Source organism: Benincasa hispida, chromosome 9 (genome assembly GCF_027475165.1).
Source record: "Benincasa hispida cultivar pf3 chromosome 9, pf3_genome.v1.1, whole genome shotgun sequence".
In the NCBI taxonomy this organism is placed as follows: domain Eukaryota; kingdom Viridiplantae; phylum Streptophyta; class Magnoliopsida; order Cucurbitales; family Cucurbitaceae; genus Benincasa; species Benincasa hispida.
In genome coordinates, this window is record NC_143486.1 from 38,145,201 (window position 1) to 38,169,587 (window position 24,387).

At 34.5% G+C, this 24,387-nt stretch overlaps 1 protein-coding gene and 1 pseudogene across 1 annotated transcript; both read left to right on the forward strand.

Moving 5' to 3' along the window:
- The first annotated feature begins 535 nt into the window (after positions 1–535).
- LOC150033794 (7,8-epoxymelianol synthase CYP88A108 pseudogene) lies at positions 536–1,801 on the forward strand (annotated as a pseudogene).
- Positions 1,802–1,909: 108 nt separating this feature from the next.
- LOC120087126 ((1S)-1-hydroxy-luvungin A synthase CYP88A37-like) lies at positions 1,910–4,802 on the forward strand. Its single transcript, XM_090317074.1, has 4 exons — positions 1,910–1,978; positions 2,562–2,828; positions 3,831–3,920; positions 4,659–4,802. The coding sequence occupies exons 1-4, from the start codon at positions 1,910–1,912 to the stop codon at positions 4,800–4,802; spliced, it is 570 nt and encodes a 189-aa protein (XP_090173200.1).
- The last annotated feature ends 19,585 nt before the right edge of the window (positions 4,803–24,387 follow it).

Here is a 24,387-nt window from a genome sequence, read left to right on the forward strand (position 1 = left end):
TGTTCCACAGAGAACTTGTTTAAATTTTGATTTCAAAAATTGATTCATATAATTGAAGTAATTGATAATTGTTATCATTGTATACATCATGATCGTTAGTATAATATTGAAGAGGCAATTATAAGGTGTAAATCTCATTGTCACATAACGTGACAAAAATCTAAGTTTGAATAGTGTGATGTGTAGTTAAAATAATGTAGTAGGGTTAAATTCTTCTCTAGAAAGGAATCATCACACTAAGTGGTTAATTTTTTTTAAATAATTTTTAATGAAAATATAACTCTATACTCTCGATCAAGAAATCAAAGAATGTTAAAGAATCAAGAAAAACAAAAAGAAATTTCCTGTAGCTTGCCCTACAAAAATGCATTGCTTAACACCATAAATACACTTGAGTGTGGCTCAAGAGGTGTTAATTAACACCATAAATACACTTGAGTGTGGCTCAAGAGGTGTTAATTAACATCATAAATACCGATGGTGCTTGCAGCTTTAGGAGATGGAATAGAAACTAGAAAGTAGAGGGAAAAACACCATGGAAATAAATGATATTTGGTTTGTTGTTGGAGGTGTTTTAGGGCTTTATGTGGTTTTGTTTGTGTTCCTAAGGAGATTCAACGAAGTATGGAGTTTTCTAAAATTGGGAAGGAAGGTTTACAGAGCTCTTCCTCCGGGCGATATGGGATGGCCCCTTATCGGCTCTTCCTTGTTGTTTACCAATTCTTCTAAGACAAATCATGACCCTGATTCTTTCGTTAATCATCTTATTTCCAAGTATCTTTCTTTTTCCTTCTTCATCTCTCTATCAAAATTAATGCTTTCATTTATACATTTTGATTCATATATATATATATATATATATATATATATTGCAAATATATTATAATTAAAGTATGGGGTAGAAAATCGAACCTCTAATCTCGAGGTCCATACTACAAACAGTATGACAGTTGAGCTACTCTCACGTTGACTTGAGAGAAATATTTTCAAATCTCAAGAGATATTTGATTAATTACAAGTAATAAATCTTCTTTTCATTACTATATTTCTTTTGATATAAAAATAAAACTTTTCACTTTTTTCTTTGGGTTACTTTCCTTTCTTATCTTCCCCTTATCATTTTGTAATTTTCCAAATGTTAAAAGACTTATTTAAAAAAATTTAAAAATATTCTTCAATATAAGATAAAAGTCACATCAACTTCCCACTAGTGTAATTAACGGAAAAACCGACATAGAGACCAAAAATATTACCAAATGCAGATATCAATGGTAGAAGTTTTAGAGTATGAAAACTCATTCATAGATCAAAATGCTACCTAACCAAAACCTCATGATCAAACATGTAAAGTTTTTCCTATATATTTTAATAACATTTCATATAGGATATCTAAAATATGAAGTCATTCTCGATATATGATGGGCAAAAAGAAAGTATCTCGTTCATTGATATATGGATGAATATATATATTAATTTTGAAGCAAACGTATGTTGATACAGACATGGAAGAATAGGGATGTACAAAAGTCATCTGTTTGGGCAGGCATCGATCATCGTAACAGATCCAGAAATACTCCGACGCATATACTTAGACGAGGAATGCTTCGTGCCCAAATATCCAAAATGGTCGAAAATATTTGTAGGGAGTGGATGTGCCATGAAGATTGCTGATCACAAATCAGTGCATAAGCTCATGGCGGCTCCCATCTCTGGTGAGGCCTTATCTAATTATGTAGATTATATGGAAAAGGAAGTAGTGAAATGCTTGGAAGAATGGAGTAGCATGACACAACCAATTTAGTTGTTGAATGAAATTAGAAGTCTCTACTTCAAATTCATTGCACGTATTTTTTTGGGGGCTAAGGTAAGTGCCCATTCCATACAACAGCTCGAGAGATTGTTCATACATATGGCTCTTGCACTCCTCTCTATTTTCCCCTTTGATCTGCCTGGATTTGCTTTCCACACAGCACTCAAGGTACACAACCTTAATTTCTTTCCTTTTTTTCCCGATACTAGATGTCTCTGACTTAATAATTTAAATATGCAATATTCCAAATACTAAGTTTCTAAGTTGTATTTAATTATATTTTGGATGATTGTTTTATTAGATGATATAATATTATATTTACTTTAATCCATCGATCAGTAATTTAACATGATATAAGAGTGGACCAAGAGATCCTATGTTCAAACCTCTACAATGTTATTTTCTCCACAATCAAGATTGGTTTTTCCACCTGTTAGAACTCTTGGTTCAATTAATGTTTTAATTCATCTTGCAAACAACAACAATTAGACAACCTTCTAATAATTTTGATTCTAGAAAATTTCATCTAGTAAATAACTCTTCCATAAATATCCATCAATATTGACATGTTATCGATATTTCTATCGGTAATTTACTTCGACATCAACATTAATTTTTTTTTTTCTATTTTTGAGTTCTAATAAAACCTTTATTATAATAAATTAAAGAATTTATGTACTAATTAAAAAGATCTTAGTTGAAATTTTGAAACACTCTTAATAATTATTATTATTTGAAACTATTTACTCAGGCATTGAAAGAGGTAGAGAAGATGCTCAATAAAATGATAGAAGAGAAGAGAAGAGCATTGGAAAGAAATGAAGGAAGAGAAGAGCTATGTCAAATGGAGGCAATGATTGAGGCTACTGATGAGAATGGAGCAAAGTTGTTAAGTAACAATGCAATTACAGATATGCTAATTTGTGTGTTTCATGGTGGTAATCATACTGCAGGTCATGCTGCTATGTGGGTTCTTATCCACATTTCGGACCACCCTCATGTTTTTCAAATGGCAAAGGTATATTTCTCAACATTTTTGGAGACTATGTATTAAATAATTATGTAAGAATATAGGATTAAAAATTAAATAAATTACTTTTATCATGTTTCAAATCACTTCGAAATATGCTACTAACTTGTTATTCCTTTCAAAATTTGAATTTATATTTTTAAACTCGATTTTTAAAATCAAACCTAAGTCAATGTTGTCTTTGCCACTCTTTTAATCACTATTACTATTTTTTTTTCTTTTAAGAAAAATCATTATTACTATTACTACTTAATAATATAATAAAGCCCATTTATACTACTAATAATGATATCACCAGTTTTATGAGTAATAAAGCCCTTTCTACTAATTTTAAAAAAAACTTTAGTTTATACTTAAATGTAAAATATAAATTTTGTTAAGGGAAATTGTATTAGGTAGCATTTTTAGGATTTTTTTTTTTTCAAAAGTATTATGATTAAAGTGTGGGATGGGGGAATCGAATCTCAGTCCACAAGTTGATAGTATGAACACTATAAATCTCAGACTACGAGGTTGATAGTATTTTTAGGATTATAATTAAGTGTATAGCAACATGTAATTAACGAATTATAAATATAAAAAACCTATCAGTGATAAACTCTATTGTTGATAGATCCCTATGAGCGATATAGTCTATCAGTGATGAACTTCAACAGTTGGATCTAAATTTTTATATAATTATAAACTTTTTTGCATTGTGCTATATAGAATAAAACTTTGTTATTATATTTGTAACTGTTAGTTGATGGGACATTTATTGGTATATGATTACATTGAATTATTTCTAAATATAAAAAGAAATAAAATAGTGTTAAACAAAGAAATTTGTTTAAAGAAAAAATATGCATTGGGAAAAAATCCCATGTTTTCTTAGTACATCAATAAGTAGTATTTATAAGTTTACTTTTCAAAAATCAAAAGTAAAATATCAAATAGTTATCATCCCTATCATACTTTCTTGAAATAAGATGTTTTTTGGTTGTTCTATAGGAAGAACAAGAGTTGATTATAAAAGAAAGGCCATCTACGCAGAAAGGATTGAATTTGGCTGAAATAAAACGAATGACATATCTTATGAAGGTTTGTTCTTTATTATGTTGAAAGAAATATTATTTCCGCCAATGACATGTACTTATACCAACAATTTCGAGGTTTAAGGTTTGATCTCCATACCACATACTAATCACTCTACGTGTTCTCCATCGAGAAAAAAAGAATTGTGGTCGCCCATGTGGGAAGTAATAATGAAGTAAAGATGTACGTTAATTGTAGTATTTGTCGATATGGGCATAGATTAAGTGATACGATACTAATAATCGTTATTTTAAAAGTCGATGATTCAATCTTCCACTCGTTCTATTTTAGGTAATAAAGGAGACGTTGAGAAGAACAACCCTTATATCTCAAACCTTTCGTGAGGCTAAAGCTAACGTAAATATCAATGGTCAGTGAGATTTTCTACATCTCCATTTCTTATTTCGCACGTGTGATAGCACGTGTTTGTATGTATGGAATAAATCTTGAATTTGCCAATAATATACTTTAGAGCCTCTTCTAATTATTGCTTTTTTTCTTTCTAATTAATTTTAGGGTTCATTATACCAAAAGGATGGAGCATACCAATATGGCATAGAGTTGTTCATATGGATCCTCAAATATATAAACATCCACAAAAATTTGATCCTTCGCGATGGGAAGTATGTTTCATGATCCAATCTATTGCTTCAAATAAATATTCAACATGAATTTATTTATTTAAAATTTAAGAAATAATTCATATGAAAATTTGAATTAAAAAGTGTAAATTGTTATGTGCAGAATTATATACCAAAAGCAGGAGCATTCACTCCCTTTGGAATGGGAAAACTATATTGTCCTGGAAATGAACTTTTGAAGATTGAAACTGCCATTTTACTTCACCATTTTCTTCTTCACTACAAGTCAGTTCTTTCTTTCCTTTGATTTTTAGTTTTTCGTTCTCATTTTTATAATTTTTACGGAAAAAAAAATCAAAGTCATCTAATACGGACTATAATACATGTTTATGCACATATATTTATATTTACATATTAGATAAACAAGTTAGATTCATCAAAATGAGCATAGCTTAACTGAAATAAAACTTAAACTGACAATTTCAAAATTAGAGATTCAATTTCTTCTTTGCATAATTATTAAAAAAAAAAAATACTGATAGACTTATATTAACGTCTATCACATGGTATCAATGATAGACTTCTATCAATTTCTATCATTGATAGACTTCTATCACCATCTATTAGTCTCTATCAAAGAAAATTAAATTTTTCTATTTTGTGTAAATAGTTTCTCTTATTTTTATATTTTTCAAAATCTCCTAAAAAGAATTTGTCACATGTCAAATTATGTTAGAACAATTTGGTGGGATGCAAGCGACGTCGAGGATGCACCAAAATATCTTTTAACCATCTTTTAGAGTTTTTATATAAAATATATAAGTTACTCCTTTCATTATTAATTAAGGGCCTCTTTGGATTGACTTGAGAAAAAGTGTTTTTTAAAAAACCATTTTTATCTAAACATTTTTTATAAATATATATATATATATAATACACTTTAAAAACTGTTTTGAGTGATTGTCAAATACTCCATTTTTTCTAAAATGACTTAAATATTTTTAAATTAAATACTTAAAAATGTATTTCAAATACACCCCTACGAAATCCATATTTATATATGTATATATATTAGCTTGACTCGTGTTTTATATGTTGCAGGATGGAACGAGTAAATCCAAATTGTAAACTCACTCATATCCCGACTTCGAAGCCTATAAACAACTGCCTTTGCAAAATTACAGAGCTCCCATAGCTCATGCCCACCAAGAAACATGGTTATATTGTATAGTAGTCGTTTGAGTATCAATAACAATAATTATCATATAATATGATGAAAAAATATATAAGTGTTACAGAAAGAACCGAAGACAAGAAAATGTCTTCTTTCTGTTATGTTGTTGTAACCACCAGAGCTTCTTCCTTGACCATGAGCACATGTGTATAAAAAGGAAATGAATGTGAGAATAGCATCAGAGAGAGAGCAAAACATTCATTCTATAATAACTTTGAAGAATAAGTAATAAAAGAGACCCTCTCAATTTTCACAGTGGACGTAGGCCTTTGGCAGAACCACTTAAACTCTTGTGTTCTTTCTTTCTTACTCTACGATCGTTTAGCATTTACTTAAGTATCGTTTACCCGAGCACTTAGTTCCTATTGCATCGTGTACAATACACGGTCGTTTAGCTCCGCATCGCATCGTCTATATGATCGTCTAGCTCTTCAGCTATCGTCTATACGATCGTTTTAACTATAATCAACTGTTGTCTACACGATCGTCTAGTGCTTCATTCTATCGTTTACATAATTGAACTATCGTCTAGTTCTTTGGAGCTTCGTCTACACGATTGAGCTGCTATCAAGTAAACAATTAAAGAGTTATGAAGCCTTAAGCATACATTCTCCCCCGAGTCTTGATGTATATTTGACCGTTAATTCTGAGTAGTTTGCGATTGCAAACAAGTTGATCATAGTAATCTGGGACAACAAAAAGTATCAAAGCTTAATGAACAATTCAAGACAGATCCAAAATTTTAATTCTTGCATACTTCTATTCAGATAAGTCAATCTTGAAGTTCAAGAATGAATACAACCAGATATGAAATCGAGAAGTTTGATGGAAAGACAGACTTTGAACTATGGAAAGCGAAGATTAAAGTAGTATTGGGATAGCAGAAGGCACTACTGGCCATTACAAACCCTACAAAATACCCTGAAACACTCATCGATGCAAAAAAGAGACAGTTGTGGTAAATGCTTATGGAACCATTGTCTTGAATATCATAGATAGGGTTTTAAGACAGATTGTTGACCAGCTTACTGCTTATGCCCTTTGGAACAAAGTAAAGGAGATTTATCTCAACAATGACCTACCTAACAAAGCAGGAAAATATTTTTTACATACAAGATGGATGTTGCAACGTCCCTCACTGATAATTTGAACGAGTTCAAGAGATTGTCTTCAGAATTCACATCAATAGAAGACAATAGTGGGGAAGAAAATGAGGCTTTCATATTGCTTAACTCTCTACCATAATCATTCAAAGATGACAAGACAACCATGAAGTACGGAAGAGAAAGAATCACAACAGAAGCAATCATTTCAGCAATAAGAGTCAGAGAACTAGAGTTACAAATGAGCAAGAAAGATCAACAAGGAAGAGAAGGCTTGTTTTCAAAGAAGAAAACAAAGAACAGTAAGAAGGGGAAGCAGAATGGTGGTGACAAGTCCAAGATCAAGTGTTATTTTTTTTACCACAAAATGGGACACATGAAGAAAGATTGTTATGTCTTGAAGAGGAAGTTGAACCAACAGAAAAAATGGGAAAACAGACAGAGGCTGCTGTGGGGAGAATTCCCTTGTGTATTCAGATGCCTTGGCTGCAACTGAAGAGTGTGAAGAGCAGAATTCTATGGAGACTCAAGACTAGGTGATAGATTCTAGTTGTTCAGTCCATGACACTCTAAAGGGTGGTTTTGTACCTACAAGAAGTGGGATGGAGGGCTGATCTACATGGGAAATAATAATACCTGCAGAGCTGTTGGAATAGGGTATGTATCCTTGAAGATGCAAGATGGTTCAGTGAAGTTGATTAGGAATGTGAGGCATGTTTCTACATTGAAGAGAAATCTACTATCATTGGGGATGTTTGAGTCCATTGGCCGTGAATACAGAGGAGTTGGAGGTACTTTTGAAATTATTAAAGACCTAAAAGTAGTATTGGTGGCAACCAAAGTGAATAGCTTGTATGTCATTAAAGATGTGCAAATGGCATATTCGGCCTTGATTGCAACTAATGAAGAACCCACAGAAGATGAGCTATGGCACAAAAGGCTATCTCATATCAGTGTGAGAGGGCTGCAAGTACTCTCAAAATAGGGGATTCTTCCTAAGAATATTGGAGATGGCTTAAAATTTAGTGAACATTGCATTCTAGGCAAGGCAACAAGGCAAGGCTTCCCCAAAGTACAATACACCTCCAAAAAGATACTTGAATATGCGCATTAAGAATTATGGGGGCTAGCTCACTCTCCATCTCTAAGTGAAGCAAGGTACTTTCTTTCATTTCTGGATGATTACTCATGGAAGAGTTGGGTTTACTTTATAAAAATCAAAGATGAAGTGTTTAGTAGATTCAAGAAATGGAAGACCTTGATTGAAAAGCAAACCTCTAAACATATTAAACACTTAAGAACTGAAAATGGTTTAGTGTTTTGTGGAGAGGAATTCAACTTTTTTTGTAGGAGAATGACATTGTGAGGCATAGAACAGTGAGGTATACACCTCAACAAAATGGAGTAGCTGAAAGATTAAACAGAACAATACATAAGACCAGACCACGAAAATGGTAGGCATATTGAGTTTGCAAACTGGCCACTCTCACCTATATAAAAGGACAATCTCACGTGAACAGGAGTTCATAATATATTCAAGAGTAAGACTAACTTGCCTAGGTCATTTTATTGAAATAGAAACCTAACTAGTCAATGGAGTTACATCTAGTGGTTACTATTTCGCGGTCCGATCTTATGCAAGCTCATGCACAGGATACCCCCACTCACATGTCTCCTACACGAACGCGTTAGATCATTGCATTTGTATCAAATACAAAGTGGGTCATATTCATAGTGTTACCAGGATAAGGTACCTAACCTTATCCCTATACTATAGACCCTATATGTCTCTACATACAGTTCAAGACTCATAAGATAGCCTAGGATGTTAGTTTATTAGCTTTTAGGGTTAATGAGACAAAATTAAATAAAATATCAATAACATTTATTGATAAAAACATTAATAACTATTTATTAATGATGGTCATTTAATTACATTCACTATCTACGAGGTTTGGGGAATAAATCCCAACAGTTTGTATAGTCATAAGTTACTATTTCATATTAAGATGTTCTTGCTGGTTAGCATCTATGGAAGGGTTTATAATTGAATGAACTATATAATTGTCTATTAGGATGAGCAAGTGTAAAGGTTAAACTTGTATCATGTGGGAAGTATATGTCATAAGAGGTTTGACATTTGCTGTCTTCACATCCTTTTTCAGGTTAAAAATGTAATCTAGAAGGGGGTGTGATAGTCAAGGTAGCACTACAGCGATCTCGGTTATGTCTACTCCATTAGGTTCCAGAGTGCCCTGATGCTCTATGTATCATCACTCTCAAGAATTTGCAACGCCAAGCATCTAGAGGCATTTTCATAATTTTAACTCTTTCTTTCACGATTGATGCATTTGAGGTTAAATTTTATTTGTTTTAGCTCTATTTCAATCTTAACACTTGATTCTACCTCTTTTATGCGTAAAACCTATAATACCAGGAAACAAACACATAAAATAAAGAAATTACCTTAAATTAAGCAGAGCGAGATAACATATTTTTGGTGTTGTTGTGTTTTAATGCCTATTGGAATTTGTAGTGAAAGAGGAAGGCTTATAGCCTCACTAGGCTACATCGACTCATCTAAAAGGGGACCAGATAAATACAATAATTCTTTGTTCCTTGATAGGGAATAGGTCACGTCGAACAACCAACATTAAAAATTTACTCTTCCTAGAATGAGCCAGGTGAAAATTTTACTACTTTCTTTTGTTGCTTTCTACTTTAACTTCTTGTTTTGTAGATACCCTTAAATGAAGAGCATCATTTGAGATTGCAAGCCCTTTCACCACACTTTAAAGACCCAAGCATAAAACTGCGATCAGCAGGGTTTTCTGTTCTCTTATCTTTTTATTTTTGTTGAGCTTAGATTAAATACAAAAGGGATAATATATAGCTTCAGGTTAAGGGTGGTTGGAATGCATGATTGGTAAGTCCTTGAGCACTTGAGATCAGACTTTGGGGTTGAGCTAATTATGTGATGATTCTACTACACGTATTGTGATGATGACTATCTATGAAAGGCTTTAGATAATTTGCATTCATATTATTTAGGATACATGAACATGTATGCATGATTTTAGGCAAAAAATAATTTTTTTCTTGATTCTCTTGAATATTATAGAATAGTTATTTTGGCTTTGGTCTTTAATGCTTAGGATTGAATTGTTTTGCCTATAATCTTATTGTCACTCAGAAAGGCCTCACAAGTTGGAAAATAGTCTTTTTTGCTTGATGAAAAAAGTAATATTTTCCTACTAAAAAAGGAGGAATAATAAGAAAAGAACCTGTGAAACCAGGATTTCCATTTTTCCTACTTAAGCAGGTGATTAAGGGATTAACTAGGAGAAAGTTAAATCCTATGTTGAAGAGAAGGAAATTTTTAAGTGTTGAATAAATTTTCCTTGAGTAGCTTTTAGTTAAACTTTAATTGATAAAAATTGACTAAGTGTTGGACTAGGCATTGCTATGCATTGGCCATAAGATCTTGGAAACATTACTTGGGCAAAGGGAAAAATTTGGAAATTTGGCTAAGTATAGAATGTTGTGTGTGATGCGTTGGAAGGGACCAATGCATTGGAAGAGGTTGTGTTGATGCGTTGGGAAGATTGTTGGTGGTAGGATGCGGCTGAAGTGAAGGCATGCGTTGGAAGGTAGCCTATGTGTCAATGCCATGCGCCGAGCGCCCCTTGCCATACGTCGAGCGGCCAGCCTATGCAGCGAGCGCCCATGCGTCAAGCGCTACCGAGTGAGCCAAGCGCCCATGCATCGAGCACTGCCAAGCATTTTCGAGCACCCATGCGTTGGTGACTAGCGCCCATGCCAAGCGCCATGCATCGATGCCAAACGAGCGATGCGTTGATGCCGAGCGAGCTGTACGTCAAGGACGAGCGACCATCCTATGCGTTGGTGATGGTTAACTCTGGTGATGGCTAAGTTGGAATGCGATGGTAGTGAGATGGCTTGCACGATGGATACGTTGGACAATAGCCATATGATGAGCTAGGTTGGACGCGTTGGATGCATTGGATGATGGATGCGTTGGTGGTGGTTGGCTCTTGTGATGGTTAAGACTTGCAGTGACTAAGTGAGTTAGATTGTTATTTGTGGATATAGACTATGTGTTGATGGCCTACTATGCATTGATAGCCTAATATGCGTTGAACATCCAAGAGTTTGTGGATGAATATGAAGGATGAACTCATGGAGGATATCATCTGGACATATGTTTGTTAGAAAGAATTCTTAAGCCTTAAGTAAAAGAGGTGGCAGCATAAGAAGACATACAAATATAAGGGCCATGCATTGGTGAAAGGAGAAGAAGACACATTGGGTTGTGCTGATGTAAGATTGCATTGATGGTGTAAGGAAGAGACACTTGGTCATGCGGCCAAGTAAGAGGTGTAGGCCGTGGAGCAATCTTGGATGCCTATAAATAGAGCCAAGGACTTCAGATGAAAACTCAAATTCTCTTCAAAGGACATAAAGAAGAGTGTATGGGGAGGAAACCATGCGTTGATAGCAAGACCATATGTTGGTCAAGAGGTTCTAAGAGGGGAAATGCTGTCGGGCAGAAAAGACAGGAAGTAGCATCAACTTGGAACGAGGAGTTCTCCCAGAATACTCGTACGTTTGGAGTGATTTCAAAGCCACCTGAAAGCTCTGGAAGTCTAGTTTTCATGTGGGGCTTCCAGAGAAAAATTTCCAAGGAATCAGGCTGGAGAATGAGGAAAAGACAGAAGGGTCAGGCTGTCGGGTAAGCTGGGCCAGTCTTAACAATTTGATGATTTCGGCCAAACCACGAGGTGTTATGAGCTAAGATTTTATGGTAAGCTTTCTGAGAAATTTTAGAACATGTTTGTAGAAGAAATAATCTTAAACTAAGGTCTGGAACTATGAGTAATCTAAGCTGATAGTTGAATCTGGATTTTAGAGTTCAAAGGGGAGCTCGAGGTGACAAAGGAACTTCTAGAAAGAAAGGTTACTAAACAATCAAGGTGAGTGACTAAAATGTTTTCAATGTTTTAAGAAACCATGTTCTAAAGAAAGATCTTTCAAATAAAGACATGTTTTCTAAGTTTTATTAAAGAAAGTTATTTTATGACTAGTTTTACTTAAAACTCAATATTGGAGGACATTTGAGAAGGTATCCGAGTAGCTCAATACTGAATGACACAATTGAGAAAGTATCTGAGCAAAAGTACCCAAGTGTGGGGTAGTTCTTCTGATAAAAATCAGTTTTCAAGTCACTTACTGGGCTTTATAGCTCATATTTTCCAAATGTCTTTCTTTTTTCCAGGTAGCGAAAGGTAAGGAGTTCCAGGGTGCTGCTAAGGTCAAGGTCTATCATGTGCCACAGTTACACTTCTAGAGGGTTTTATGATTGTTTTTGTAAACTTTATTGTTAAGCCTTTGAGTTGTATAAATGTTATATTATTGTAAAATAAAATAGGTCTACTTAATCAGTTAGTTGTTGAATTCGTTCATTGATATCAGAGTTATTTCCGCAAGAGTTATTAGGCAGTAAGTGTCAACCAAAGGGTTAATAACTGTTGTAGTCACACCCTTTCCTAGACTGAGAAGGTGGTCTAGGACAGAGTGTGACAAAACCTGCTAAAAAAGTTGTGCTAAGATGAATTTCAAAAGAAAGAAGAAAAAAAATAAACTTATAATATGTATGCATGACTAGGGGTAAAAAGAATGGCCTTTTTGTTGTGATCAATTAGGAAACCCATGAACATAGAGTGGGTACGGTTTCCTACAATAGAAGTGTGAAAGCTAGTGCCTCTAGTGTAAAAGAATGCAAGTTTAGGATATCCGAGACCTTGTTTTCAGACACCATAGTCAAAATAAAACCTTCCCATACTTGTAAAGACCTAGGTAGGACAGCTGAGAACACACACATCAGAGATAAATAACTAGTTTTAAATTTGTCATTGATTGTGTGCATGCAAGTGATTCTATCTTGGTGAATATCGTGATATCTTTTTCTTTGAAAATAGAGTCACTCATTTGTAGCAAATAATTCTTTTTTATTTTACCTTGCTCAAGGACGAGCAAAGTTTAGGTTAGGTGTATTGATAGCATCTAAAATATGCAATCTTAGTGCCTCTAATCTCGCTTATTTATAAAGTTTAATATATTTATATGATTATATTTGTAGGATCTTGAGTAATTCATGCATTCAGAAGCATTTTGGGCCATTCGGGGTTAATCTATAGCTGCCAAGTGAAACCGTCGCAGTGCTTGATGGGAAGCTTCGATAGGGCATCGTTAAGACCCTATGGCCCCAACCAAACAATTTTCTCATGTCTTACTCTACAATAGGTAGTAAAGTGAAAGTACAGAGTTGAATCCATAGGGAGCCATAATGATTTCTTAACTCGAAAGCTTATAGTATTGTAACCAAAGGGGGGTTGGTTGGTTTTTTGGAATTTTTGCAATTGAAAATAAATTTGCATGAAATTAAAAATAAATAAGGAAGAGAGAGAGAGAGAGACTTTTTGAAATTCAACAATAGAAAGATGTAGCTCGGGGTTCATGTTATGTTTCCTCAATTAGATTAATTGTTCATCGAACTCTAGATCAAACATGCTTTGCTTAAGCTAGCCAAATTGATTAAAATCCTAATCAATTGTCCTAATTCCCTAATTAGCCCAATTGAATTAGATGAATTTGTACTAAACTAAATGGTCTAATCACATTAAACTTTAGATATTAAACAGATGAATAAATTAATTTCCACCATGTAATAAACTCATTCAAAACAATTTTAAGTCAAGGTTGATTAAAGCAACACTCATTGTTGGTCGACTCACAACGAGGAAGTTAAACTAACTCCTTTGCTTCTAATTGATTTATTTTCTTAATCAATAATAAATCTAAAGCTTGGAAAATGAACAATCAAGTTTTCGTTATCACTCAATAACAATAAATAGCTAATCATAATCAATGGATTTAGATTAAAACCCATAAGAAAATGATTTTGAACAATATTTGATGAAAAACAAGTCTTGCAAATAATCTAAGAAAGGGGAAACTATCAAACCCGAGTTAGAAGAGTTACCTTAACCGCTAATCATGCTCAAAACACATGAATCAAGCTCAAAGATGAAAAAAATGGCCAAAAACCAATGTTCACAGTGGAGATAAGAAGAAAATAGTATGGAAGAAGATAGATGGTGTGATCTCTCATCAAATTGGGCAAATTTTCATTTATAAAAGATGCACAACGCTGCGCCACCCTTGCCGCACGGCACAAAGGGGTGTTTCTTTGCATGTCGCGATGCTCTTGCACTGTGTATGTGCATAACTTGGCAGCCCCACGGCACCACAGAATAGCACAGTGACAATTCCCCACTTTTAAAAAATCCAAACTGTCTGGAATATACACCGTAGACGGTGTCGTTGTGCTACTGCTCGGTAGTCCTCCATGCCAGATTCGTAATTTTTTTGTCTTCTTTATAATTTGGTGCATTTAAGCTCCAATTTCGGCCGTTTTAGCACCTTTTTGCACCCATCATCTCGTTCTAGCTCTTAGACACATTAGACCTACAAAATAATCAATTCATCTCATTAAATAGACTAACAACCCGAAATAAGAAGAGGAAGATAACACATTTTTGGTGCTATCAAACACCCTAACTTAATCATTGATCATCCTCGAGCAATGTAGAATATACAATCCCACAACAATCAGCTTGCTAAGTTATCAAGTTCACTAGAATATACAATCCCACAACAATCAGCTTGCTAAGTTATCAAGTTCACTACTCCAGCCTTAACAGTCAACCAAAATCATGCTCATAATCAATTAAGGTATCCAAAAGTGTTAAATCAATTCAAAACAAAATTGGAATTTCATTTCAAATCTTTTCATGCATGAACTAGTTCCAAGCTACATATTTTAAGCACAAGCGAACCTGGAATAGAATTATAAAGCCTCAGTTCGTTTTTTCCCCACTTTAGTTTATGTAGGATTGTATCAATAGCAGCGAAAGTACAAGGTCATCTAAGCACTCAAATTCACTAATTTTGGCAAAAAATAAAGTATGCTTTTGTAGAAAAAAAGTGAGTTTCAAGACATACCTCTTGTAGAACTTCTTCAAAGCTCCTTCACCAGTTGCAATCTTCTTCAAATCTTGTTGTAAACCAGCTCAAGATATTCCCCACTATTCTCTTGGTGCTCTAGATTGAGTTGTGGGACTCAAAACAAGCTTGAATCAATGATAGAAGGAGAAAAGCTCATTGTAGCAACCTTGTTGAAGAACCATTTCTTCAAGCCGAATTTTCTCTAAAATTCTCTATTGATTGCATGTCCGATTTTCACTCCTATCTCCTCACTATATTGCAGATCAACATGAAAAGAGAAGAGTTGCATGAGTTGCAGCTCATGCTTGAAGAAGACAAGGGCAAGATATTGCAAAATGTGTGAGCTAGTTCAAAGATGGATAATGGAAAATCTTCATTTTCCAATTAAATGTTTTGTTTCCTTTTCCTTTTCAATTTTATCTAAAAATCAGAATTTGATTTTATAAAATCTATTTTGATTTTAAAAAATGAAAAAATTAATTAATTTCATAAATTAATTATTAAATAAAACTTAATTAATTTAATATAATATATTAAATTAATTTTAACACATATCCATCTTTATATATTTAAATCATATTTAAATATATAAATTATCCTATTCTGTTTAATTCTAAAATTAAACATATAATTATATCTCATATAATTACTAATTTCCTTAATTCTAATTTGAACGTTTCAAATTAACTTATCACGCTATTCTAAAGCTAGTCTGTTACGAGATCGTAGGGGGACTTCGTGGACCTACAGATCATAGGCTCCAACGATTCGAGATTAATTGGCTAAACTCATTAGACCAAATTAATCCCCATTCGTTAACTAATGGTTCACTCCACTAAAGCCCATAGTTGCACTCCCCTCACTGTAGATATATTATGTCCACATGATTTAACAATAATCAGCAAGTCGACCCTTCATAGGTTGTTCATAATAACGACTGGGTCAAATATCTATTTTACCCCCGAGATTACATCTTATTCCTCAAGTCTCTACTAATCTTGTAATGAACAACTGGTTTGTGATCCAATCACTAAACCAAACTCTATCAAATCAGTGAGAGGGTGAGACCCCTTGTTTAAGATCTTGATATAGTACTTGAGAGAACAACCTTTCTCCTATCCCTAAATCAGATAGGCGTCAACTCCGTCTTGCACCCTATGTCTTCAGCTATCTATCCGATCTTACCCCTGAAATGGGAGTCTTATTGAGGTGGTGCTGTTGAGCCAACCCTCAACTATGAAAATCTAAAGGCAATCCCAAATAAACAGGAGTTCATAGTTAGCTCAATATAAAGATTGAGTTACCTAGGTTATCTAGGTGAAATAGTCAGTCTTTAAACAGTAAATAGTGTTATAAAGTAAGAGTGACTTATTACTTGGTCCTGATCTTATGCAAACTCATTGCATAGGACGCCCTCACTCCTCATGTCATAACATGTAGGAATTAAGATCACATCGTATGTAGCACTTTATATTGTAGGGGTTGATGCCCTAAAGTCTCGTGTCCTGTAGTTTGTAAACAGTTTGTACGAACGCTTGTGTTGTTAATATATGATATTTACTTCACAACTTGTAGTTTTGCTCAGTTGCTTTTTTTATTTGCTTTATCACAAACCAATAAACATAAAATTCCCGGTTATCTGTATGTGACTCAAGCATGTATGTGGTGACATATAAGTAGATCATGTCTTGAGTGATAAACAAAATGGTCTGTAGTATATGAATATCGGAAGGAAACCTTATCCTGGTAACGCTACAAATACGACTCATTTTATGGAATGGTCACAAGTGTTGTGACTTATTACAGATGATGTGATCCTGATCATTCGTGTTGGGGACATGCGAGCGAGGGCGTCCTATACAAAGAGTTTGTATAAGACCTGACCACGTAGTGTTAACGTCTCATTATATAACATCGTTCATGACAGAGACTTCACTTCACTAGGATGACCATAAGTAACATAACCTCAATTCTAAGTGAGTTGGAAACTCCTACCATTGAGGGCGGTCTTTTGATTTGTATGGGTGCTAGTGGCCAGGTCGCCGATTCAAACCTACCATTTTGGGAATTCATCTGATTTAAGAGCTGGGAACTCATCTACACAAGATGGAATTCACTTCTTTTTCGAGGCAAGGGTAAATAGATAAATAGTTCCCTCAAAGGCTGATTTCAGGGCTCTAACGATGTGGTGCCACACACCTTCTCTTGGCTCGAGAGTTGTTTACACATAGTTGGACTATGTTATATTGTTCATTAGAGAAATCAGTGGTACTTAAGGAGTGAGATGTAACTACAGGGGCAAAACAGTAATTTGGCACAATTGTACTTATGAGCATCTGTGAAGGCTCATCGTACTCTTGATTGGTTATATCCGATGGACACAGAAATAAATCTGTGATAAGAAGAGTTCAACTGTTGATCTTTAGTGGAATGCCTGACAGTTAACGGATGGTAAATCTCGTGGCTAAAGTGTTTAGTCAACTATTCACAGACTGTTGGAGCTTCGAGCCACAGGTCTATTAGGTCCCCTAGATAGCTTGGATAAAGTCGAGGACAAGTGTTTGGGTTAATTTAAAATGTTCAAATTTCCAAGAGAAAGTTTGATTATATATAATATAATTGGACTGGTTAATTATATATGATATAGTTGGCTAAATTTATGAGATACATTATTTTGGAGGAAATTAGATATAAATATGATTTATATCAAGTAGAGGAAAAAATACTATAGTAGATATGTGATATCAAACTATAGGATAAAAATATAATATATTATATTTATTATCAACTAATTGGTTAATTATATGATAATTAAGCCAATTTATCACGTTCGAACGTGGGTTAGTGGGAATGTGTCGGTTATTGTAACCGATGAAATAGAAATAATTTTTTTTCATTTTGACTCGTTCATTCAATCAGCCATTCGAAAAGATTAGAGAGAGCGCGTTGGTGAAACCTAAACGATCGCTTAAGTAAATCGAGAGCCTATACGATAGTCATTCTCTGCCTAAACGATCGTCCACCTTGTGCCTAAACGATCACACACTAATTCCTACACGATCAGATAGCTTCCCTAAACGATCATAGTGTGTGCCGAGTTTGCTAAACAATCGTAAACCATTTCCTAAACGATCATTCAGTAAAACCTACGCGATTGTGTAGCTTTTCCTAAACGATAAGCATTTTGCTATACGATAGCGCCTTTTTCCTTCTCACTTGCTTATCGCCTACACGATTCATGCTTCCTCATTTCTTTACTAAATTAATCAAAGTCCACGTTTTGGGTTCTTACTCAGAGAATACCCGAGGCTCTTTTCTGGCGGTGTCGTCCCCATTGCATTTGTGATCTTGCAGTTGTGCGTGCTGCTACAGTCGACGCTTCTACTGGGTGTTGGTAGATCGCGTGGAGGTTTCCGCTGCATTGAGTTCCGAATTTTGAAGAACATCTTCAATTGGTATGATAACTCCCTCCCTTGTTTATTGTTGTTCAAAGCATGCCTTTAATTTACTGTTTGTTTGCATAACTGTATGTTTGAATGTATATTATGTATTTTGGTCACGGTGAGATCGGAGCAATTCAAACGCACTCATGGACCTCTTCGGTAAGAGATCCTTCACTTTACAACTCTCTGTAACAAGTATAGAGTAGGCCGCATCCAATGGTGTTACCAGAATAAGGTACCATACCTCATTCATGTACCATAAATCATTTTGACTATTTACTCGAACCCGATCCACTCTTATGTCTCCACATAAATTTCAAGTACTCATAAAATAGTCATGGGTCTTAGTTTATTGGATTTAGATTTTCATACAATTTATGAGATCAATAACAAGTATAATGATAACAGAAAATATTTATTATTTTACAAACTACGAGTTTTTAGGATATAAAATCCAATAGGTTGAGCACCAACCATCAAATATCTAAACATTCAAGATAGTAATATATCAATTGAGGTGCCTGCAATACACATGGGATCCCCAAACTTGCATTTCTTTTACCTAAGAGCACTAGCTTTCACATTTCTACTGTAGGGAACTGTATTCACTCTTTTCTCTTAGATATCCTGGCTGATCATAGCAGAAGACAGCTCTTTTTACCCCTAGTGTCATGCCTGCAAATTACAAGTTTATTTTCTTATCTTCTTTTTTTATATATTCTTTTGAGTGAATACTTTGTTTTCTTGTTAGCTGACTCTTTCCTTTTTCTTTTGGAGCATATAAATCACATATTTTCTCCCTTATTATCATATTACCACCTATAGGCATTCTCTAATTAGTGAAGCCTTTCGAAATGAAAACAAACCTATGGACTTATAATGCAATTCTAAGCAAACAAGAGTCTAGATAGATGGATAAAGAACCCAAAGATGAATGAGAGAAATGGTGCAAATTTTTCAAAAATGGACTAAAAATCATAATTGCCTTTTTCGTACAAGACTTCATGCCAACATGATTCAAAAGAGTGAATCATCGACTAGTCATTACAAAGAATACGGCAACAAAGCATGCAACAAGTAAGAATTCAACATAGTCCAAGCATAGTGCTACAGGACCCCAAACTATATAATCACAAAAAAGATATGCCAAATCGAATATCTCGTCCCCAACTTTTAAAACTCACATTTTTCTCAATTTTAAAGATGTTCAAGCAAGAGGGATCAGAAAAATTTCTTGAATCATAGGATGAAGGAAGGATTTGGCTTCCTTAATTCAAGCTCTTTTCCACCAACACACATAATAAAACAAGAATGATGAGAAATATTAGGCTCAGAGATAAAGGGAAAATTACAAAATATATATATATATATATAATCTAGTGAATGAATTTTGATGCTTGGCTGCTTTCATGAAGCACAAATTTTTAAGGTTGATTTTCTCGACCATATTTGGCTTAATCATCCATGATCAGAGTTGATGGTTGTAACTCCATCCGCCATCACTAACATTATTGGTTGACCACTGTCCTATAAAAGCAAGAGGCTAAAACAAGCACGATAAGAGATTATAAGGGTTTCAGATATTGCAAAGGGTTTCAGATATTGCAAATTTTTTAACCCACCCTTCATGTATAATAAAAAAAGGACCCTTTGTTAACATCAATGCCGACCTAATGGAATTGAGTGATTGAATGGGGAGTTTTTCCCATGCATATCAATAGTATAAAAGTCAGAAGGAAAGACAAAATTATTCACCTTGACCAAGACATCTTTTATCATTTTCAGCGGTTTAACTAGAGAGCAATCTGCGAACTGAACTAAAATACCAAAGAGATACAGGACATGCCACCGAAGCTCAGAGTACACAGATGGAGGGAAGATATTAATATCTAATCCTAAGTCTAGCATTGCATGCTTAAATTTTAATTTGATAGAAGATGGTGTTTTTCGTCGCTGGTAAACCTCTACTTATCAAATAATATTTATAAATCATCGAACCAACCACTTATACTACAAGGTAACACAAGTGAAAAGTTCGGGGTCGAACCATAGGAAGTCTAAGATAGAATCTCTCTAAGCTAAATTAGCCCTTACAAAACAGTAAAAAAGGGGAGGGGGTTGGTTGTATGGTTTGACAAGAAAACCAAATACGAAAATTTAAAGTGTGAAAAGTAAGATAAGTTAAGAAAGAGAGCGAGCAAACGCGAGATTACCTTCGCCGATTAAGAGATTATCGGGTTATCTATGGATTAATTCATTGAATAAACATGCAATTATTAGTAGATTATCTACTTATAAACCCTAATTGAATGTATTAAAATCCGGAAAACTCCCTATGGAAAACCCACATGATATTGATTCGTAAATTAACTAAGTAATGTCACGTAAGATACTAAGCTAATCGCATCCAGGTCTTGGATTGATTAGGACATTAAGTTAAATTGGCAAAATCTAACCTAACGTATTTTTATTTATTAGGTTTCATTATCTTTCGCTACTGATGATCCTATAATCCTAGCAATCAAACCATAGCTATAACTAAAACCTATTGCTACTTGAACTAAGCATACTTTGGATGCAATTATGGACACCTAAAACATATATAGCATTGGCGAACGAACATAAAAGTATTAATGATCAAGTAAGTGATTTAATTGCTCATACATTCAATCTAGATATTCAAATGAGGAAAGGAAAACAAGAAGAAGTAGATAACCCATAAAAATACATCAAAATCTCATAGATCCATCGAAAATGTCCAACATACCTCAAAATCGACATTTAAGCCTTCAATCGTTCATCGAATCCAAATCTCGATGCCAAAATATACAAATGACTGTCAAAATATAAGGAAATCTCATGGATTGCGTAATAGTGGTGGCACTAAGCACAACACTTAGAGCGCCGCGGCGCCACAAGGCAGTAACGTGGCGCTGTGCATTGCGTCTCCATGACTATTTTCGTCATTTCTTATTTTTAGAAACTCAGTTGCTCTTTTAAGCTCTTAATTGCTTCAAATTAACCCGAACAACACATAACAGTCGATTCTACCTTCTAGATGCTCATTACCTATAAAATCACTAAACAAACAAATTAAAAATACGAATGACCTTTAGTGTCCTGTGCCGCGCTATTGGCTCGATGTTATTTAAGATATTCATTACTTTTAGGTATTTTTATCTTCTAATTAGCTTCCAACAAATTTTCTTTCCCTCTTCTCTCTTCCACTTGCATTTTCTTTCTTTTTCTCATGTAATCTAATGGAACGATGTCAGGTTTCGTCTTCTGCATCATCAATGGAAGGTAATATCTAAGTTTTCTACTTTAGGGGATTTAGAACCTTTATAATTTTTGATGTATTATCTTAATGTAATTCATATTTCTTAAATTGCTTTATGATTGTGTTTTGTGGTTGTTTAATGAATGTTGGGCTTGAGAATAGAAATATGGGCTAAAAAATACACACTGCACTTGATCTTTTGGGCTTTTACAATACTCAGGCCCTATACGAAGACTAGATACCACCTTTTTTATTCACACAAACATAAAATAATGTGCTAAAAGCACAATTCGTATGATGAGAAATCACGACCTACACCTTGATGGCTGAGATTAGAACTTGGCAGTACTGCTGATTGTAGAACTCTAATGTCTATACTTTCTTTCCTTTGTTGCAGAGAAAATAAAGAGAAAAGAAAAGAGAGAACTGAAGAGAGATGTTGCCGGAAATTGCCTGGACGATGAGACTGTAGTCGTTTAGCCGATTAGAGTTAAAGCAGGAAGTCGTCTAGGAAATAAGAGAAGAATCGTCTAGACGATGGGCTAAAAGCTAAACGATCGATGGCTCGAAGGTACATGATAGAACAAGACGATCGAAGAAGAAGATGAACACGATGGTTTAAGTGGTTCGGCCAAGGATAGCGTACATCCACAGAGAAGCCGATGGGAGTTTTTATTATGGAATTTTACAAGATTGCTACAAGATAAGTCTCAAGCTTTCTTAATCACTCTGTACAAATTTTTCTCTCTTATGTTTACAATTAGTTACATAGTGTATTTAAAGATGGCTTGAATGTAACAAATTTGTAACTACTTTGATGTTGTTTTCACCTTTCTGTATTAACAATCTTCACCTTGAAATAAACTTCAAGTTTTCTTCAGCTTCTCTGATCTGACTGTCTTCTTCTTTAACCTTTGTCCCTCAGCTCATACCCTATAATATCAAGGAACTTCTGAAATTTGAGCTGAGTGACTGTCTTTGTCAACATGCCGAAGGCATTTTTTGAGATATGAACTTTCAGAACTTCAATCTTTTTTGCTTCTATCTGTTCTCGAAGGAAATGATATTTAACATCGATATGTTTAGTCCTGTTATTGTACTGGGGATGCTTAGATAAATGTATGGTGCTCTGATTGTCACAAAATATCTTCACTGTATTCTGTTTAATTCCGAAGTCACATAGGAGACCCTTTATCCATAGGCCTTCCTTTACTACTTTTGAAAGGGTAATAAACTCTGCTTCAGTAGTAGAAAGGGCTACTACTGATTGTAAAGTAGCATTCCAACTTAGGACACACCTTCGATATAGGAAGATATACCCTGATAATGACCTTCTCTTGTTTAGATCTCTGGCACAATCTGAGTCAACATACTTAATCAGCTTTGGTTCACTGTCTAGAAGCTGTTGTTACATTAGTTTAGCATTAGAAGTACACTCATTATCCACTTTGTTTCCTCCCAGTGCCTCTTACCCAGATTAGCCATATATCTACTCACCAGGCTAGTAACATAGGCAATGTCAGGTCTTATAGACACCATTAGATACATTAAGCTTCCCATAACTTGGGAATAGGGGACTGTTGACATTTTCTTCCGATGTTCAATATCTAATTCTCTGGGTGAATTTTCTGCTGGGAGTTTGAAATAGTTAGCTATAGGAGTAGAAACTGATTTGGCCTCTGTCATTTGATACTTCTTTAACAATTTACTACAATATTGTGACTGATCAATGCTTAGAATACTAGTTTTTCTGTTTCTAATAATGTCAATGCCTAGTATTCTTGTTACATTTCTCATGTCTTTCATTTCGAACTCTTACTTGAATAAATCTTTTACTTTATTTAGTTCTTTCATAGTTGCTTCTGATAAAAGCATGCCATCCACATATAGTAACAAGTAGATAGGATGAATGTAGGAATCTGTGTTTATGTAAACACTACTGTCATAGAAGCTTTTATAAAAACCATTATTTTGTACAAAATCACTAAACCTTCTGTTCCAGCATCTAGGGGACTGTTTGGGGCCGTAGATAGACTTTTTAAGTAAGCATACATAGTCTTCTTTCCCTCTGACCTCATACCCCTTTGGTTGGCTCATATAGATAACTTCCTCTAAGAAGCCATGTAGAAAAGCTGTTTTAACATCTAGTTGCTCCAGCTCTAGGTTATTTTGAGCCACAATAGACAACAACAATCTGATAGAAGTCTGCTTAACCACTGGAGAAAAAATCTCATTAAAATCAACACTTAGCCTCTATGTAAAACCCTTAGCAACCAACCTAGCTTTAAATTTAGGTCATTGGTCATTAGGAAAACCCTCATTCAATTTGTACACCCATTTGGACGCAATTGGCATGCATCCTTTTGGCAAAGGTGTCAACTCCCAAGTGTTGTTTCTCACTAGTGAATCAATCTCTTCATTCATAGCTTCTATCCACATCTTAGCTTTAGAAAAACTCACTTCTTCTTCAAAGGTTGAGGGTTCTGATTCATTAAATTAATCAGAAGCATTCAAAGCTAAGTAGTCTTCATACATTGAAGGTGGCACAATAGTTCTTCTCTGCCTATCTCTAGCTAGGCTGTACCTTCTCAAATCTTGTTCTTCTTGCTCAAGATCAATAGTGGCATCTTCTACTTCTTTTTCTAGATGAGGTAGTTGATCAAAAAATGATTCAGAGCTTGAAGGATTAGAAGTATGGATTAGAACTTGCTCCACCTCAATTTTATCATTCCTCACTTGAGGTG

What these genes read in the sequence shown, in the direction of transcription:
- LOC120087126 (XM_090317074.1), top strand. Translation starts at nt 1,910, where the DNA reads ATGGCTCTTGCACTCCTCTCTATTTTCCCCTTTGATCTGCCTGGATTT. An exon ending in ATGTTTTTCAAATGGCAAAG is followed by an intron (nt 2,829 to 3,830) that starts GTATATTTCTCA and finishes GTTGTTCTATAG; the next exon opens with GAAGAACAAGAGTTGATTAT. An exon ending in GAATGACATATCTTATGAAG is followed by an intron (nt 3,921 to 4,658) that starts GTTTGTTCTTTA and finishes TGTTATGTGCAG; the next exon opens with AATTATATACCAAAAGCAGG.